This window comes from Aptenodytes forsteri, unplaced genomic scaffold, assembly GCF_000699145.1.
Source record: "Aptenodytes forsteri isolate BGI_AS27 unplaced genomic scaffold, ASM69914v1 Scaffold208, whole genome shotgun sequence".
In the NCBI taxonomy this organism is placed as follows: Eukaryota; Metazoa; Chordata; class Aves; order Sphenisciformes; family Spheniscidae; genus Aptenodytes; species Aptenodytes forsteri.
In genome coordinates this window covers 3225387-3246709 of record NW_008794963.1, presented here as the reverse complement: position 1 = coordinate 3246709, position 21323 = coordinate 3225387, and the positions used below count along the sequence as shown (strand labels likewise).

The 21323-nt window shown below is 41.5% G+C and overlaps 1 protein-coding gene across 1 annotated transcript in view; it reads right to left on the bottom strand.

Annotated features, from left to right (window-relative positions):
* Positions 1-21323, bottom strand: part of CPQ (carboxypeptidase Q) — a 165295-nt gene that overhangs the window by 130281 nt on the left and 13691 nt on the right. The window contains exon 4 of the mRNA XM_009275482.2: positions 10960-11418. Within this exon, the coding sequence (XP_009273757.1) occupies positions 10960-11386 (427 nt within the window). The 5' untranslated portion in view covers positions 11387-11418. The remainder of the gene's footprint in view (positions 1-10959; positions 11419-21323) is intronic.

Below are 21323 nucleotides of genomic sequence, written 5' to 3'. Positions count from 1 at the left end.
AGAGATAAGTAGAAACTGCTTAACAACATGGGCTGGTACTTTTCTTCTAAATATAGAAGAAATAATGGATGCCTGAAATTTTAGTGTTGTATATTTCACCTAAAAGCCACAAAATACATCAGTGAAAACTAAAACTAATAACAAATGTCTAGCAAGGATTTGTCGAAGAAGTCAACCAATCATGTTTTTAAGAAGAAAATGTTTCTCCTTGAAAGTCCTCTTTTTTTTTTTTTTTGTGGTGTAAGAATTATTTGGAGAAGATTTCAAAGGTTTGTATTTGAGACTGTAATACATAAGAAGAACTGATAGAAAAATAGGAAGATCATCTCTCCCAGCACAGTGTATCCAGGCTCATGGCTTCTTTAAGATCAAACTATAGTATACTTCAAAACCTTAAAGAAACTGTTTCACACAAAAAAGTTTGGTTTCTTAAGAGTGCACCACTAAGAGGGCAAGAGACATCTACTGCTACAGCAAAAGCCCGTGAGTTTTAGCTACAGAATTAACCTAATGTGAGAGGTGTAAAAATTTTAACTGAATAGCTATTCAGATTCTTAGCTTTACAGAAAGAGGCACAGAGAGCCAAACCAGAGAATCACCTTCAAATTTTACTAGTTGTTGTTGGCAGGTAGGTGAGCATGCTAACAGACTCCAGCTGCTTCTAATGAACTGCAGGTTCAGCTGCCTACCTAAGGAGCATCCCAGCAACAGAATCATTCTGGGTATGGAATCATGCCACTGGAAATAAAGCCAGGTATCTGCAAAATTTCATTTTCCACAAGGAAAGTCATGGTCTCAGTAGGTTGATACTGCAATCTGTATTTCCTATTAGCTCTCCCCAATGCTCCACTTGGATCATGCAGCAGGCACTGGAGGGGCACATGTTTTATTAGTGCCTGTTCGTCAAGGGAAGCGAGGAGTGTAACTCTTCTTGGCATTACTTTACTGCGTTAATGAACAAACACCAGCTCTGGATGATTTTTAAAGAATGCTACAGACAACTAGCAACTATCTATAATCCCTAAGAAATATCATGGAGAAGTACATTTATGGCACTCCCTAGATGACAGGCATCAGGAGTTTGTACAGTGAGCTTTGTGGGAATTAACGCTAAGGAAAAGAACGCAGAGCTGCAAACTCCAGCCCAGTATCTCTACTTTTGAATGTTCCCAAAGAAGCTAAATAAAGCCATCTTTTGACAAAACAAAACAAAGGTTCTCTCTGCAAGTTTAACTTAATGGCAGCATGGTATACATAAAGCATTAATCACAGTGCTTTCCATAACAAAATAAAACTTCGCTCTTGTGTAACTTCTGACTAATTCAACATCTCATTTGTATTTTAGTCCCATTTTATACCATTTCAGTCTCATCTATTGAAGTGACAAGAGCAATGGTTATCTTAAGTAAATACGTGGACACACATACACAAACCACCCTAAGACCTCCTGTGCAACGGGAGAAATGAAACAAAAAACCAACAGTTTACCAGTTTAAGGGGAATGAGTTACTCCTTTTCAAAGTGGGAAACGCCTCACCTTACTGAGCCTTTAAGCAAATTAACCGACCTCTACCCCTAGTATCTCCTACCAATTCAGTGCCTCACGGCTCTGCTTCCCATGTCAAAAACTGTTCTATCTCTTTCTTACTCCTATCATTATCTGATCTAGAGCTTGGCTGTGCGTTATTGAACAGAAGTCTTCAGAAAACCCATGTAAGGAGGGAGCTGGATTGCCTGCTTACTTAAGCAAGATATAAAGATTATAACCCACACAGTCCAAGAGATGAATACAGAGCATTTGGGGAATTAGCTAAGTAAAGGACATGAAGCATAGAAGACAGAATTATGAACATAATAAACTTGGCTGACTATATGAAGCTGGAGACTATTTATTTGTTCTCACCACGTGAAACGTTATACATACTGTTGCGTTGGGCCAGTGAGCAACGCAACGCATGTAGTACTATGGGTTTCCTCTCATTTCTCATATTAAACAGTAAATTGTACCCTGTCATTTCTGAGAATTAAGGTACAGGAAGGGTGTTAATGGTGGGAACAAGCAGGCAACTTTCAATTACCAACAAAACTATATATTACAAAATCCTCTGTGCACAGAAATGTACGTTTCTATCTAAACACTTGGATATGCCACAACTTTGATGATCACACTGCCAGTTGAAATAAATGGCACGATATGCATTAGCAAAGTCTAAAATCTGTCACAGGCAGGATGAAGGCAAGACTGATAACAGTTACTCTTTATTAGCTACAGAAAGTCCAATTATATATATAGAAAAGCACCTATAAATCAGCTGTCTGCAACATTGCCATACATCGGAAGTCTGATTCTTGGCATGACCAATTCTGTTTGGAGAGTAACCTCCTAGCACCTGCTTACCTGCCAGCAATCATGCCAGAAGTAGATTAGTTCAAAGGGAATTCCCCGTGAGATAACTTACTCTCCCCGAGTTTAAATGCAGCAAACATTTACGTCATTTTAGTATCTGGAGCTATGCATCTGTCTGTGTTAGTAACAGGTTTCAGAGAAGAGTAAGAAAAGAAAAAGGAAAATCCACCCTATTATCAGGTTTTAAAAACTGATGAATCTCTATTAAAACATCAAGGAAACTTCATACAGAATATTGTTGCTGTTCTTGGCCACACCAGGGCAAGACATGGCAAGACTTTACCATATCGAGTATCAGGAATTCCTGAGATTTGGGAACCCAGTCTCTAGTGGGTTTTATTTATTACTATCCTAGAAACACTCAGCTCATAAACACACAGAAATTCAACCTAGTTAGTTACAATCAAATGCTGTATTAAAAGAAGAATTTAGCAAAGACAGAAAGAAATATCATTTGCATACTGCATACTTACTGGATACTAATTTCCTGATTACTCAATTATGGCCTTACTCTCTTCTTTTTTTCCCCCCACTCTCATTTTTGTCATCCAGTTAACAGCAACAGTCCTTTGGAGATCTAGTTACAAAACCAAATGCAGCCATCATTAATTTGACAATAATTTTTTTCAGTAACAGCGAATGAACAACTCACCAGCACAGTACCTTCCAAACTTCATTTACTTCACACTGTGTTAACATAAGAATTATGATTTCTCTTACAAATCACAAAAGCAATGCTGCTGATTCATATGCACTGAAGCTGCCACTGTCAAATAAATAATCTGATGGGCAAGGTAATTTTGCTTAAAACAATTAAAATACAGTATTTTTAGGTCTAGACACAACAAAGCTGGAAACTACATCAACTAAGTCTCTGGTAAACTTCCTTGTGTTATATATTTAAAATTTTTGCATCCTAAGCATAAAATACTACCTGAAATATCAACACAAAAACTCAATAACACGTCTAACTGTTCTGGTACTGGTGGAGATTTTGAAACTGGGGAAGAACATATCTGAAACATGTCCTGGCCTCTGCAGTCATGAGAGCAAGAGGGAGACAGAGTGCTACCTGCCCGTTCATCAGAACCAGGCATCAGGACACCAGGACCAGGAAATCAAGACACTTCTTCATGGTAGGAAGACGACAAAGAAAGAGTAGGAGCAGCAACACACCATGAGAGCAGTGCATGAACCCTACCTGATAATCACAGCCCTGCCTCACAGACCAGCAACATCAGACCATGTTGATTCCCTCGTTTCTCGTCTACTGGATGGCTGCCACTTCTCACATTTCCCCATGTCCACCTCAGCTCTCCCACAAAGCTAATTTAGCCTTGAAGCTGCCGCATCAAGGTATACTGTATTCCACGGAGACCCTACGCACATGCAGGTGGTAGCCCCAAGCTTTTCTGACCTTAGCCTGGCTAGTCCAGTTGTCCTTCAAACTTGATCATCTCCCCAGCATAAAAGTACCAGCCTCCACTTCTTTCAGAAATGGCCCACATGCACTGTCTTGTGCCTATTTGCAAGGTAGCTTCTTTCACAAAGTTAGAGAACCTAGAAATTTTTTTGCATGGGTCACAGGAAAGAACTGCACATATGAAGTTATAATGTAGCAGCTGGGATGTGCAGTTCTCCTGTAAAGATGGCAGTCTTGGACCCTGGATGCCACATCACCCTGCACAGAACGGGAGCGTATGCCAGGATCAATACTCCTGGATGAGGATGTAAGAAGATGAAGCATGCAACAGGGAAAAAGTAGATATATATGTCTGGAGATAGGGAAGAAAGGTAGTTGTTGAGACAGGTCAAAGAAAAGAAGGTTTTGGGGAGTAGCGGAAAAAGGCAAATATATTCTTGAAAGCTAAGTAAGATTAGGGACCTGGCATTATATTCTATTTAGGTTCAGCATCCTCTAAAATCAGCCGAGAAAACATCTTTTCCCTCAACTTCTATCTTACCTCTTTTTAAAACATGTTGCTTTTCAGCTCTCTCCAGGAATTAGTTCAGCTTTCCCCCAACCCCCCACATAATTCAACATTTTCAGAAAAACAAACCCAAATTCTGGGTCCATAATGAACTCATCAAATCAAGGCTTGGTGTCAGGCTGAAGCAAATGAAAGATTCCTATCATCACTTTTTTTTTTCCTCCCTCAAAAATTATTAGCATGTACAGAAAATTTAAAATACTTTAACACCTAGAAACACATTCACTCTATCAACACATATCAATATAAGAATTATATTGATAACAGAATTATAATATGAAAAAAAGATTAAATATCTGAGGGGAAGTGTGAAATGAAGAAGAGGACTTTATCAGGAAGAAAGATTCTGTAAAATCTGAATATAGTTCTGGAAAATGTGACCTCACCTACTCTGTGGAACAGCAAAGAGAATTACTTCATGAAACTAAAATTGCATAGGAGAGTTATCCAAAAGGATATGAGGATATTCAGCTCTGATGCATAGCACAGAGACTAAATGTATTACTCCGTTCTTTAAGAAGAACACAAAGAAAAATAAACACTATATAACAGTTACATTTTTGACAAACATGACTTTACTATTTCCAGCAAGTACTGGATCTCATTAGAACGGTTTGGTTTCAATAACATGTAGCTTACTGTGCAGCAGTAAGTCCTAGCAGCGAGGGGGTTGGACTCAACCCCGAGCATGAAGCCTTGGATGCCAAAAGAGCAGGGCAACCAGTCTGGTTCTCCCAGAAGCAGCCCTGCACAGGACACAGGCTTGCTATGCAATGTCCAGGTAGAATCAGGCACCCCGGAACAGGATCCAGGAGAGCCAGTTTCGGAGCACACAGATGCCCAAGGCAGAAAGGGCAACCATTAGCGAGTCAAGATGCTAGTCACTGCAGGCTGTCCCCTGGGAGGGAAGATGGCAGTGCCATCCAGAAAATCATGTTCAAATCCTGCCTCCATTAGTGTGAGGCAGGAGCTTCAGCCTGTGCTTACCATACTTGAGGTAACCACCCTCAATTCAGCGACACTGAAAAGGGCCAAGACCTGAAAACTCAATTTTTTGCCATTGCCAATCCTTACAGTTCACTTGAACATTCATTAAAGCAGCAACTGGAACCCACGTCCTTCTCAGACAGCACGTCCACCTCAAAGCCACAAAGCTACTCCTACTCTCTAAATCTTCGAAATGCCACTGAACTAACTTTTGGCCCAGACGCTGGGCAACTGAACACCACAGCATCCGAGGTCCTTCATGGACGTCATCTTTCGCATTCCAAGAAAAACAGTAGCATAATTATCATACCACAAGCAGCGCTGCTCCAAGTAATAATAAACAAGCCAAGCACGCAATACTGAGGCTCATGGTCTCAAGATGTGAATCAATAGCTCCTCACGCACAGAAAAAGAGGGATCCAGTGAAGACAGAAGGAGGGCTTTGCTGTGCACTGTGTTCCCATGCCTACGACTCTCTCCAACCCCTGTTCTCAGCACTGAACCCCTCATCAAAAAGGGTACCCAAGTCCGTCCAGAAGGATCTTCTCTCCCAGTAGGTCACTGGTCATCCAAGATACTGGCAACTGAAGGGTAATTCCTCTGATACACATTAAAATTAACTTTTTTGTTGGCCTTGAATTCCTTAATCCACTTCACCACTGAGAAACAAAAAAGGAGGGTCAACACCAGAGAAAAATACATCAGCCAGGACTGGGGCCAAACCACTTCTTTCAGCAGCAGCCCTGGCTTAAAAAGACCGTGAGCCTATGGCAACAACACACGCCTTCAACAGCTTTGAGACACTTACTATCTCCATTTTATAAATAACAGGCTGGAACTATTTTCATATTATCTAAGTGGCAAAACTCCCACCACCTTCTATAAGAGCAAGACTGGACCAAATGTTGTTGATAGTTAAACAAAAAAACCCACGACTCGAACACAAAAACTAGGAAAAAGTCTGCCAATACATCATCTTCATATTTATATTATTTCAGTTTTGTTGCAACAAACTGTACACAGAAGCCAGAGACTGTTCCTTTTTCAAGGAGATATTTCAGGCAGGCTGCGTTCTGGGTTGATTCTACTTGTCAGTATTTCTTTGAAATGAAAGGGCAGGGTCATCCATCAAGAAAAAAAAGTGCATTTTAAAACACATGCAAAAAATATGAATTCTTTGATACTTTATGGTCAAACATCTGCTAAACTACTACTTTCCGTCAATTATAGGATTCTCAAAGCAACAATTATATCTATTTTCCTCAGAATTTGGGGGATATAATCAGTACTACCAGAAATCAACACAGTCTCTCTATATATATCTGTATGTTTTGCCAATGTTGAAACACTGGAAATGAGACAAGGATATTGACTAAATATGGTAAACCTGCAGTTTGTCAGTTCCCTAAACTGAGCACTTTCTAACATTCAATCCAGTTTGTTACCTAGAAATCGATTTCTCCGAGGTGGTGACCATTTTCAATCTCTGCTGACTTCTGGAAATCCAGGTCACTCTGTTTCATATTTCTCCTCTTCCTGTCGCTAAGAGAGGCATGAAAGTGAAGTGAAAACTTTCTCTTTGACCCAACACCTTCAAGTCTTGGGATACACTGAAAGGGAAAATGTTTTTTTCCCTTCAATAAAAAAAATCTTTTTCTGTGCTGCCCCTTTTTGCTGTGTAAATCAGACTGAATCTGGAAACTTGACATCCTGGCATGTTGCCCAGTCCTGACGAAGAAAATAGGGAAATGTGGATTTTATCCACAAGATCACAAGGTACTGAAAAGCATCCTGCACATCATCAGAACGGTTCCAACCTCGAGTGAGCCAACCAAACTCATATCTGAGCCAAAGTGGGCAAATCCCAGCAAATCTAATAAACAGGCAAAGCTCTGTCCACATCCCAGAAGTTTTTTAACCCCATAGGCATGAGTTAGGTAGAAGACCTGCAGGAAGAGACACTCCTTGTATCCTGGAGTCAATGCTGGCTCGGGCTCCATGGCTAAAATACTGCTACTATTTAGGGCTTCCTGTTCCTGCCCCAAAGGATCGCGGATTTTTTTCCACACACTTGCATGGTGTATGCCGAAATGGAAAGTGAGCAGCCTCAGTGTGTGCTCTGGCCATTGGGTCACTTAGGAAACACTGGTTTGAATTTCCATGGACAGAAGGGAAAAGAATTTCCAACATCCAAAGCCAGGTCTCTAACCGCTGTTAGGCTATTGCCGTGTTAATAAAGAGCCCTTCAGAGCACTAGCTCAGGTAGCTGAGCTCCAGGAGGAGCTCTGAGGGCACCAGTGGCCACCAAGTCCAGCATGAAGCACTAAGCACATCCAGAGAGAAGCAACTTTTTAAGTTCTGCCAATACTTCCTATTTTCTTAGCTCATCAGGTCTCAAGCCGAGGGGCACATAATGGGAAGGGAGGAATACAGGACATAACTGAGAGGATGAGAAAGCAAGAAATGGTCTCCTGTACCTCCTGCTGGGACGGGGGAGTCACCCCTTCTTGTGTTAACGCCATCCCCAGACCTTAAAAGACAAAAAGCCCAGCCAGTGCTGTCCTCTGGCTCTAAGTAGGCATCAGTAGTGTCAAGGAAGGGATCTGTCGGGGCTCTACAGAGACAGTGGTTTGTAAACTGTGGGGTCCGAAATATATCCTGATAGGAGCACTGATTTAAAGTGCACAATAACTATCAAGCTAATACCAAACACCTTCAGGAATCACCTCCACAGCCCACTTTAGAGGCAGCTCTGAAGGGTGTCTCTGCTCCTGGACAGAACCCAGGTGCCAATGGCCAGATCATGGAGCTGACATCTGAAAACCAGTCCTCGGCCTTTAACACATCCCTCTGGCAAAGCTCGGCACGGCAGCGGTAGATCTCCCTGGTTTGATCCTGTGCAGCAAAAGCAGCGCAATGCCAGGAGAATCAGCATCAAGCATCTCATACTGAGTTGCATTATTTTGATTACAGGATGACTCACACTCCCACAGCTTCTTGGCTAAAACAAGACAAATCAGAACTGCCGATATTCCTTCACTGAGGGAAATTGTTCAAATATTTCCAATGTGATTTAGGGCAGCCGCCTATCCCTTTTTCTCAGGAATCGGGCATGGTGACAATCACTGCTTAGAGCAGAGGGAGCGGATCTGGGAATGAATTCCTCAGAAGTGACGAGGCGGTGGTTTTAACAGTCTAACCACACATTTTTTATTCCATGCTTGGGATGAGTGTGAGTTTTAGGACAGGTGCTTTTCTGAGCAGCACACCTTGCATTTCTCTTGCCCACAGAGGCTGGTGATGAGCAGCTCTCGCCAGGCATTTCCGTCAGCCAGGCAGCCTGTCCAGCGATCGGAAGAATGAGAGCCAAGAGCTCATCAGGGACCAGCTACCCCACATAACCTCCTCCAGCACAAAAACCTGTCACAGCTTGCACAGAGCGAGATGAGACCAACAGAAATCGTAACAGCCATGAACAGTAGGATAGATTTTAAGTCAGAAGGTAAGTAATTTAGTAATTTAATCAAAATGATTCCACCAAGTGTGAGAAACTGCCCACTCTTCTGTGAGAGACCTCATTGCCACGCAGTCTTATAGCACCAACACATACACCCCTTCAGAAACACAGCAGATCTCAAAGGAAAGTAAAAAGATGAGGAAGAATAATGTGGGGAGATTTTAAGTCAGAAGGTAAGTAATTTAGTAATTTAATCAAAATGATTCCACCAAGTGTGAGAAACTGCCCACTCTTCTGTGAGAGACCTCATTGCCACGCAGTCTTATAGCACCAACACATACACCCCTTCAGAAACACAGCAGATCTCAAAGGAAAGTAAAAAGATGAGGAAGAATTATGTGGGTTTTTTAACATTACTCAGTATAAACCAGTGCTGGATAATACAATCTTATCTTCCAAGACATCACCAGCCACAGGTACTAGCCCGATCATTCAGTCGTCAATACAGTAAGGTCTTTACAGATGAAAAAGAAGGACACGATTAGCCTCTGAGCATTTTTAAACATGTAAATTCCGTATCTCTCTAAATGAAAAAAGACAAACCTAGGAATAACCCCAGTCAAGTGCAAATAACTACACAGCTAAGAAAGGGAAGTGAAAAAACAGACTTCTCGGGATGCAAAGATGTTCGCCAAGATTAAATTGCAGGTTCTCTTTGCAGGTTCAGTAACACTTGCTCAACACCAAAAAGGCCATTTTAATTTTAGCTTCCTTTTTAGGAAGACTGGAATAGGACTGGAAAGAATATAAAATAAGTTGTAGGTTTAACCTTTGCTGAAAATATTCTCCTATCAAAGCACTAAGCCTTAGACATACAATGGGATAAACAGATATTATTAATGGTTTTAGTTTTGCATTTTAGGCATGTGTTTACCTCAATGACAGAAATACCTCAGACAAAATTTACAGTAGCAGTTTCCCAAACCAAGTAAGATTTATTCCAAACATATCTTAAATTACTCAGTTTTACTTTGTTGTATTTTGAAGGGCTATGTATTTTTTCTAAACAAAACATTTTTATACATTATTTGTTTCATTTCAAACAGAAAGCTCACTATCACAAAAATTTACTGTTTTTAAAAAAATTATGAGTATCATGTTACCTTTTATTTCCTAAATTAAATTTATTTTCTCGTAAAGGAGTAAGAATGCTTTTGAAGCAGTCTAGGAATAAGTCTATTGTTATTTATGGAGAGTAGTCACAGAAGAAGGTTGTCATCCAGCCTTTAAACAGCAATCCTGAGAAAGCCCCACATCAGTATGTACAAAACGAGATTCTTGTAAATCAGTTTGTTTGCAAGCAAGCTAACATTGTGGGGCTCAAAACACCTGAATTTTGCTGAGCCCGGCTAACAATCATTCTTGTTCCCGAAGCAACATATCACACATGATCCACTAAAAGGCAACACACAGTTCAGTAACAGGTAAGCGCCAAAGACTTTTCCAAGGTGAGCATGAGACAGCGAGTGGAGAGAAGAGGGAGGAGGTGGGGGGAAGGAAAGGACAAACAGATACCAATTGCCACGCTTAGCAAGGGGCTGGCACTTTCCAAGCTCAGGATGAGATTCTCCTCCTCTTCCTGCTGTCTTGTTTTTCGCCAGAGTGAAGTGCTGAGCTTGGCAGGACACGGCACAGCAAGAAGAGCAGAAATCGCATGTCAACTCAACACCCCATGGAGAACTTCTCAGGCCAAAATGAAAAAAGAAGGGCTGGAAAACCCCAGATCACAAGAACAGGTTGCCCACCAACCTCAGTGGAAGAGCAGAATCTTTGCAAATGAGGTTCAGCAGTGTTAAACAAAAGGGTATAGATTGAATGAAGAGTGCAGGAATCAACTGTAATTTTACAAGCCGGTTCAATCAAACTGAATTAAACCAAACTGCATCATTCACAACCATGTCATACAGAAAAGTCCCAGAAAAATAGCATCTTGTCTTCTGAACTACTATAGCAGGAAGAAAACTCCAGTTTGTCCATTGAAAGAAGAAGTTGTTAGGGGTATAATACAGTTTGGCATCAAAAAGCAAGTGATACGTAATTCCAAAAGGAAGAGTTACCTTCTGGAGGAGTTGCAACACTGCTCCCAAGTCCCAAAATAGCAATGCTGTGATTCCTTGGTTCCAGCATCATTGCAAACTCTTCTCCTCTTTCCCAGTGTGGTACTTTCACAGGCTCCAGATGTACATTTTCCAGCCCATCTTCCTGCAGGGCACTGAACATATACTTGATGGCTGCATCTAGATTTTTTGAACCGCTGAGTCTAGGTCCTATGGTATCAGCAAAAAGTGCTAATCTTTCATAGGATCTGTTCTGAGCTTTTCCATGAACAGCAAGATCAATAATAGCTTTAGCAATATCAGTATAGCCAGCTATCTCATTTTTAATGTCTTCAAACGTTTCCGGGTAACTGTCATCTCTTCTCAAAGATTTCCCAGCATACTGTGGTAATAAATTAATGAAAAATATTAAGAATATGTACTTCATTTTTTCTCTTTTTTTCTTTTCCACAAGATGGCCTGTTGAAGAGACAAAAAGAAAAAAATCATACAGCTATCAGCAATACTTTTTGTTATTTGGATTGGCAGACAAACCAAAATGAAAAGAAATCAGTTTATCATGAAAATGCTTGATCAGAACTGGCAGGAAAGTAAACTCAACTTGGAGACACAATTATTGAAAGCAAATGAAAAAGGTACTTAGACCACTGGACACAATCTTTGTTGTGGTCTTCAGAAACATCCTTGGAATGCTGCATCTCTTTAAATAATCACATCCTTCACTGAATCAAAACCCAGGGCTCCTCCCATCCAGGAGGAGCTTTGCATCTCCTTTCTGTTAGGAGCAGGATTTGCCATAAGTGCCAAATCAAATGTCTTCACACAAAACATCTGGACAAAAAGATTTCTTAAACCATTCATGAATAAAAGTGCTTTTTAATCTCTATCTTCATAATCAGGAAAGCACTTTCTATTGCACTAGAAAGATGTCAGAGCAATTTAGATCCAAAGCCCCCAGGAGAAAAGTATGAATTTCTTCATTGCATAAATCCATGACTACCAGAGAAACACAATTTCTTATTAACTGGTCTATCTCTTAAAGACTGACTTCAGCAGCACTGTAGAGATGTATGGCACCAGAGGTGCTGACCCTGTGTTGAATAACAAGAGTTATCTTTGTTAACACTTTATAATTTATCCATCTTATCACTAAAAGTTCTCATTTTTAAGATCTTAGAAATTTTCAATCCCATAAAAGCAACAGTTTGTCTATACTATTAATTCAACTGACAAAAAAACCTCTGGAATCAGTTGGAGTAGTTGCAAAGCTCTTTTATAACATAGGAAGTATGATAATCCAAACCCAAAATATACAGGTCTTTATTGATACACACAAAAGGAAATGTAATTGTTTCATTTTCCTTTGAATTTCAATCAGGCTGCATTTGAATAATAAAAATTAGCCATAAGAAATACAGCCTTTAAATCAGCTCTATAGCTGCAGCTATTATGAGACTTAAAAAAACAGTGATTAGTTACAGCCAAGTGAAGTGACAATTACTACTAGCCCCAAAAGATTTTGATTCAGCAGTTTTGCCATTTTCATGGACTTTCATGGAAATACTGATATTTTTCAAAAAGAATGTAATAGTAACACTAAAGGCAAATGTTAGCCTCTACTCTACAAAATATGTTTTTCTTGGAAACAATTGTTCTACAAATAACAAAGGACTAATTAGTTGGCTAATACGGATAAAATATGGGTAAATCAGACCTGCATGGAAAAAGTATTACTAAAAGCTTTTACTGTTAAGATTTCCACATTATCTTTTCCCCTTGTTTGTATTTATTTATTATTTCTGAAGAGTTATACTCTTCATTTTATAACCACTGACCTGAGGAATTATGACAATATACGCACCTTGTATTTTTGGTTCATGATGTTATATGCATACAGAGTCAGTACAAAGGTAGGGGGGAGGGTATGAGCGTGTGTGTGTATGTATATATGCACATGTATTTGCATATATCATAGCCACATATAATATTCACATGTAAAATACAAAAAATCCTCCTTTATTTTCAGACAATTGCACACTACAGGAGCTTTAATTGAGCATTAATTCTCAGTGATTTTATGGAGTACACAAATTTCACAATAACCAAATAGCTTTGTAAATCATAACACCAGAAGGCACCAGAGTGTCTACCTTGTCTGACCGCCACAGAACACCAATTGCAGGATATTCCTGAATTAACTCCCACCACTAGAAGCCACACAGCAAACCAGTAGTTGAGCCAATTCCTGAGAGAGTAAAGGTGAGGTTACACCAGTTTTGTGCCTCTCGGAGCACAAAAACAGCTACAGTTGTATTTGAAGCTTCTGCAAGCTCCATTCTGAATGACCTAAGCTAAGAAACCACCCTTCCACCTATGTTTGTTACAATGAACCACAAATAGATGAACTCATTTTCTCAAGATGTTCATTCTGGACCATTTTCCAGCATTTGCTAAAAATAAATAAATAAAAATAAGTCTTTGAAATAATGAGGTTACAGTAACAGACAATGAATTCTGACATCACATCTAATATATATCTTGTCCATTTCCTCTCCTGTCCTCTATTAGTTTCAGTGTATTTATATTTCCACCTAGAAATCTTTGTCTTAGTGTAGGTTGCAGGGACTACTCATTTGACTTGCCCTTGTTCAAGAAACAAGTTGAGATAAGAATCTGGGAAATTCAGATGTAAGTTTAGTAGTTTGTACAGTTGCCACCTTACTTCTGATTTTTTCTCAGGTTTTCATTCACCTTATTCTTCCAAAGAAGCTTCACCTTAACAGTGACAGAGCATGCTAGGAGGAGCTGAATTACCACCCTCAGTAAGGAGTCTAGTTGGTACGAAGAATTTGAATGCTTACCCTTCCTATATGTTACTATATGAAAGCATTTGTAACTTTAAAGTATAACTTCTGGAAAGTCAGGAAAGTGCAGATCACACAATCACAGAATGGTTGAGGTTGGAAGGGACCTCTGGAGGTCATCTTGTCCAACCCCTCTGCTCAAGCAGGGCCACCTAGAGCAGGCTGCCCAGAACCATGTCCAGACAGCTTTTGAGTATCTCCAAGGATGGAGACTCCACAACCTCTCTGGGCAACCTGTTCCAGCTCGGTCACCATCACCATAAAAAAGTGCTTCCTGATGTTCAGACGGAACCTCCTGTGTTTCAATTTGTGTCCATTGCCTCTGATCCTGTCACTGGGCACCACTGAAAAGAATCTGGCTCCATCCTATTTGCATCCTTCCTTCAGGTATTTATATACATTGACAAGAGCCCCCCCGAGCCCGGCTGTTCAGCTAGTTTTCCATCCACCTCACCATCTGCTCATCCAGCCCATACTTCATTAGCTTCCCTGAGAAGATCTCACAGTAGACAGCGTGAAAAGCCTTACTAATGTCAAGGTAGACAGTATCTATCACTCTCCCCTCATCTACTAAGCCAGACATTTCATCATAGAAGGTTATCAGGTTGGTCAAGCATGACCTTCCTTTGGTAAATCCATGCTGACTACTCTCAGTCACCTTCTCGTCCTTCATGTGCCTGGAAATGATTTCCAGGATTCGTTGTTCCATATCTTCATGACTGAGGTGAGGGTGACTGGCATGTAGTTCCCTGGGTCCTCCTTCTTGCCCTTTCTGAAGATGAGTGACTTTTGCTCTCTTGCAGTGCTCAGGCACCTCTGCCGATTGCCATGATCTTCCAAAGACGACTACGAATGGCCTTGCAATGACATCAGCCAGCTCCCTCAGCACTTGTGGATGCATTCCACCGGGACCCATGGACCTATGGATGTCCAGTTTTCTTAAGTATTCCCTGACTTGACCGTCTTCACCAAGGGTAACTCTTTTTTGCTCCAGATCTTCCCCTTGGTCTCAAGGACCTGGGATTTCTGAAGTCTGGCTGTACTAATAAAAACTGAGGTGAAGAAGGTATTTAGTTCCCCAACCTTCTCCATGTCTTGTGTCACCAGGTCCCCTGCCCCATTCAGCAGTGGGCCCACCTTTTCCTTAGTCTTCCTTTTGCCGCTTATGCCCTTACAGAAGGCCTTCTCATTGCCCTTCACACTCCTTGTCAGATTCAGCTCCAGGTGGGCTCTGGCACTTCCTTTTTATGTCAGAGTTTTGCCAGGAGCAACTCGGTTATCCGTGCAGGCCTCCTAGCATCTTTGTTTGACTTCCTGCTTGTTGAAATAGACTATTCTTGAGCTTGGAGGAGGTGATGCTTGAATATTAATGAGCTTTCTTGGTATCCTCTTCTCTCTTCCAGGGCCTTATCCCACAGGACTCTTACCAAGCAGAATTTTGAAAAAGTCAAAGTCTTCCCTCCTGAAGTCCAGTGCTGTGATCTTGATTTTCGCCCTGCTCTCAGGATCCTGAACTTCACTGTCGCATGGTTACTACAGCCAAGGCTGCCTTTGACCTTCATACCACAACCAGCCCTTCCTTGCTTGTAAGTATGAGGTTCAGCACAGCACTTCTCCTTGCTGGCTTCTCTACTACCTGTGTCAGAAAGTTACCATCAGTGCTCTCCAGGAACCTCCTGGATTCCTTATACCCTGTTGTGCTGATCTTCTAGCAGATATTGGTATGGTTAAAGTCCCCCATAAGCATCAGGGCCTGTGAATGTAAGGCAACTTCCAGCTGTCTACAGAAGGCCTCATCTACTTGTTTTTCCTGATCAGGTGGCCTGTAGCAGGCACCCTCTACAATGTCACCCATATTGGTCTGCTCTTTAATCCCTACCCATAAGCTCTCAGTTGGCTCATCATCCACCCCCAAGCAGAACTCCAAGCACTCCAGCTGCTTTCTCACATAAAGGGCAACTCCACCTCCTTTTCTTCCCAGCTTATCCCTCCTGAAGAGCATGTATCTATCCATTGCAGCATTCCAGTCATGTGAGCTATCCCACCACATCTCCATGATCCCAACAAGATCATAGCCCTGCAACTGCACACAGATCTCTAACTCCTCATATTTATTCCCCATGTTGCGTATACAGGCACTTAGAATCATGGATTCATCAATGGAAACAGAAGAGGCAACCCACAACATTTTTGTGAGAGCTGTCTGATCAGCTCCCAGGAAGGGGGGATGACTCACCAGGCATGCATTCATAAGATGCCATCTGAAACGCCGGCTGTGCAATGCAGAATTAAGACACAGAAAGAGAGAAAGGATTAAACTACATTTCTAGGATCCATAAACCATCAGAAGAAAAAAACAAAACAACAACAAAAAAAACCCACACACACAGTATTTTTTGAGTCACCAAGCCTAGCTCATATGATAACCAGTACAAACTGCCAGCCTTTCATAGGTTTTTATGGGTCTTTTCAAAAACAACAAGTTAAGCAATAGCTTTAGCAATATAAGAATATTAAGCTATTCTCCTTAATTATTCAAATGTTCCCTAAACTTGAGATCAAGGCAGTAACAAATTCTTCACAGTGAAGTGTCACTTTCCCAAAAGAATAGCAAAAATCATCTGTGATTTCATCTATGAATGACAAATCTGTGACACAGATTTCCTCTCTCTCTGCAATACAGACAGGGCAAAGATCTTACACAACCAGGAGCAGAAGACTCTAGGGTTATCTCAGGACACTGATAGAGAACTGTAAAAAGCCTTTTATAGTCTGAGTTACTGTTTATTTGTGGTTATACTACGCAGAGAGTATTGGTGTATTTTTGTTGCTACGCTCTGTACTTTCCCAATGCTCCTTCCCTTTGGACCAGTTAATTACATGCTTTTAAGACATCCTCTGCTAGAGACATCAGTAATTTTCTCAGGATGACCATGCTCATTCCCTGATTTTTGCCAAGCTCATCATCCACAAAGAAGCAAGCAAGATAATCTGATTTCTGCCATAAGACAAATTCTTGCTGAGGGGAGTATGAAACTAACTCTACAAAGTTGTTGTCTAAAACTTAAGGTTTGGGGTTTTATTTGTTTAAGGGTTTGCAAAATCTACCAGACAAAGCTGATACATTTAGTTGTTAAACAGAAAACACAGGGGGATTGTTTAATTACCATTGGCAACCTCAGAGAGCCCCCAGCTACCAACTTCATGCATTTTTTTCAATGGAGAAATGAAACCAGCTATCACATTTCCCTTAACTAAGAAATGCCTCCTTTGCTCTTTTTGGCCTCATTCAAAACCAGCAGCATCCTCACTCCAAAGGCTGCCCCAGAGGAGCTGCATTTAGAAGCCGCAGTTTTTCCAGGAATTTCCCACTGAACACTGAGAACAGACATGTTTCCACAGCTTTTGTGGATGTAACATACTCCCACCACGCACAGTGTTTCACTATCTGCAACAGCATTGCAAGAGGAGCGTAACTAAATTCAAACCCTGAGCAACAACACAAGAATGGGAACGTAATTTACTGTGCTTTCCTTGAATAGTCCAGCATAATCTGGCCAAAAGCTAGCAGTGTTCAGAAATAATTCCCTGCTAGGTAAAGTAATGTCATACTCACTTGGACTGCAATACAGGAATCAGTCCACTGCTAATTCAGGGAAAGAATAGCACGTCTGTTGTCCCAGTCTCTGCAACATGAAGTTTATCACCCCAGTGAATCATCTGGGAAAAGAGACTACTGATTTTTGCACATCTCACTAGTTGGACTTAGCAAATGAACATCACAGTGCCAGCCAAATTAAAAAAAAAAAAATAATAGGTCAGTCACAATTGTTCAATGCTTTTAATTACTCACCGAATTTCTTCAGCAGAAGTTTAGAACAAAATGAGATAGGAAGAAAACACACTTTCAGGAAGTAGTCCTTTCTCCCAGCCCTATCAATGCATCTCATTCCATGGCTCTTTAGTACAAAATAACCATTTTCTAAACTAGGGATAAGAATCTGGCGTTTCCCTTGCCCTTCCAGGAGGCAAGAACGCTCGTCAGAAGGTTACAGTCCCTCTATTTTATTTCTCTGACCCTATAAGTCTTGCATGCATGGAAAGGACACAGAATGGTCCCGTTCCAGCCTTGCCTGCAGCCTCACGTTTAGGATATTCTCTTAAAAAGTAAAGCTCTCAAGACTGTGTAAAAACCTACAACTCCCACTTTTCACTTCTTCAAAGGAACTTCTAATCACTGGCATATTAAGCAAAAAGTGGGAGCCACCATTGCTCCTCTTCCCATTTTGAGCAGAACTGAAAGCCCTTCACATACTAGACACTGCATGTTTATGCCAGATGAATTTGGTCTCTTCAGAAACTTCAGCAGGGCTCAGGGCTTAATCACCTCCAGCTTAAAGGGTTACATAGGCTCTCAGCTTTCTGAAGACTACGCTTAGGAACCATGGAAACTCTGTGGTCCAAAATGAGTACAAAGCTAAAAGGCAGTAATGTAAAACGGTTCCAATTCTTTTAGCTTCAGGTGGAGTGGACGGTGGGCATCCAGCCATGGCAGTACCTGGATCCATATAGAAGGAAGGACCTGGTCTGAATATAGTCCACAGAAGAGAGAGATTTCTTCCTGCAAAATCCTAGCAGAACATTTCAAAGGGAAAGTCTGGAGCAAGCAAAACATACCCTCAGTGGAGGAAGACCAGGTTAGGGAGCACTTAAACAAACTGGACATATGTGAATCCATGGAGCCTGATGGGTTGCACCCACAAATGCTGAGAGAGCTGGCTGATGTTATTGTGAGGCCACTCTCAATTATATTTCAATGGTCATGTCACCCCTATCTTCAAGAAGTGCAGGAAGTAAGATGTGGGAACCTATAAGCCAGTCAGCCTCACCTCGACTCCTGGCAAGGTGACAGGAGAAAATCCTCCTGGAAATTATTTCCAAACATATGAAGGACAAGAAGGTGACTCAGAATAGCTAGCATGGATTTACCAAGGGCAAATCATGCTTAATCAACCTGATAGCCTTCTAGGACAAAACTACTGGTTTGATAGATGGAGGGAGAGCAGTGGATGTTGTTTGCCTTGACATTAGTAAGGCATTTGACATTGTCTCCCATAAGGTCTTAGGGAAGCTGATGAAGTATGGGCTGGATGAACAGACAGTGAGGTGGACTGAAAACCAGCTGAACAACCAAGCTCAGAGGGTTTTGATTATTCGTACGACATCTAGTTGGCGGCCAGTAACTAGCGGTGTCCCCTAGAAGTCAATACTTGGTCCACATCTCCATTAATGATCTGGATGCTTCAACAGAGTGCAGCCTCAACAGACTTGCAGATATATGAAGTTAGGAGGAGTGGCTGATGTACATGATGGTTGTGCTGCCACTCAGAGTGAATGGAGAAATAGGCAGGCAGGAACCTTATGAAGTTCAACAAGAGGAAATGAAAAGTCCTGCATCTGGGGAGGACTAACCCCCATGCACCAAGACAGGCTGGGGCCACCCAGCTGGAAAGCAGCTTGGCAGAGAAAGACCCCAGGGTCCTGGTGGACCAACTGAGCATGAGTCAGCATGGTGGGCTGCACATTAGGAGGAGTGCTGCCAGCAGGTGGAGGGAGGTGATCTTTCCCCTCTACTCAGCACTGGTGAGGTCACACCTGGAGTGCTGGGTCCAGTTCTGGGCTCCCCAGTACGAGAGACAGAGATACTGGAGAGAGTCCAACGAAGGGCCATGAAGATGATTAAGGGACTGGAGTATCTATCCTATGAGGAGAGGCTGAGAGAGCTGGGACTGTTCAGCCTGTAAAAGAAGAGACTCAGGGGGGGATTCATCAATGGGTATAAATACCCGATGGGAGGGAACGAAGAAGACAGAGCCAGGCTCTTTTCAGTGGTGCCCACCAATGGAACAAGAGGCAAGGGGCACAAATTGAAACATACGAAATCCATCTGAACACAAGAATGCACTTTGTTACTGTGAAGGTGGTCAAATACTGGAACAGGTTGCCCAGAGAGGTTGTGAAGTGTCCATATGGGGAGATATTCCAAACCTGACTGGGCACAGGCCTGGGCAACCTGCTGCAGCTGACCCTGCTTAAACAGGGGGTTTGGACTAGATAAGCTCAAAAGATGTCTTCCAACCTGGCAGCAAACTTTTTAGCTGGATCTAAGGAAGAAATTTTTGATGCTGAGGGTGGTGAGACACTGGCCCGGGTTGCCCAGAGAGGTGGTGGATGCCCCATCCCTGGAAACATTCAAGGACAGGTTGGACGGGGCTCTGAGCAACCTCGTCTACTTGAAGATGTCCCGGCAGGGGGCAGGGGGGGCTGGACTAGATGACCTTTAAAGGTCCCTTCCAACCCAAACTATTCTATGATTCTATGAACCTAAATCTGTGATTCAGAATATGAAAGGAAGCCATAAACACAAGCTGAAAGGATTTAAAAAAAAATCAAGGGAGAAAGGTTACGCAGAAGAAAAAAGAAAAATTAAAGGCAGGAAATAAGTCTTCTCCAGCTCCAATGAGTAGTACAAGAGCATGAAATGTATAGCACAGTGCTATGTTGGTAGTACAGACGGTGTCATAAGAAGATGCATTTAATACTAGCTAAGCAGCTACTTTAAGGATGCTTCCACCTATTACCTGATCCATTTGTCCGTAGCTAACTACTGTCTTTGATGCTAAAGGGCAAGATCATTGGGATCTTCATCTTTTATGGTGCCCTTATATAAAAGAGCTTTAACACACACAGTCTGTAACCTGGCTAATTGGTGTTACCACCATTAAAATCATTACAATACAAATTACTTAAATGTAACAGATGGAAAAGAATGAGAGAAAGAGGATTAAAAAAATCTCAGATGAGAACATTGTCTACAGCAATCAGATAACTGAAAGAGGAGCAGAGGGAACAGAAATAGGATAAACAGAGCTAGAGCAATACTTCTCCTGTGTGGCAAAGTTTTCCCAAAATTCCAGTTGAAAATACAGACAAAAGGATACAGAGAGTTCACAAGAGTCATGGTTATGGGAAATGAGGAAAGAAAACAATAAACTAAGGAGTTTAACCACTTAATTGCTAGAGATCTGCTAAATCTGCAGAGTATCTATCAGTTTCCTTACCATGTACCATTTGATTTTCCTCCAAGGAATGTAGGAAACCTTGAAATCACACAGTGGTTTTGATAACATTAGAATAGACTGAAAAGCCCCAGGGTAACAAACTCACATGCTGCAGAGTGATGTCTGATACATTTAATAGCATCTGAAAGAAAGTTTGTTGTGACAGCTGTGGAGTAGGATGGCTGGAAGGCTAGGTGGACTTGCAAAATGAGGAGGAGATTTCTGCCTAAAAATAAAGTCATAGAGTTCTTCCATCACTTATAAAGATTGGGGCGGGGGGGTGGGGAAAGCTTTATGATCTTGAAGAGTGAAGCAGAAAAGCACACATTCCTCAAAGACTGGTTTTCCAGAATTGTCAAGATTCCTCATCTGGGACAAC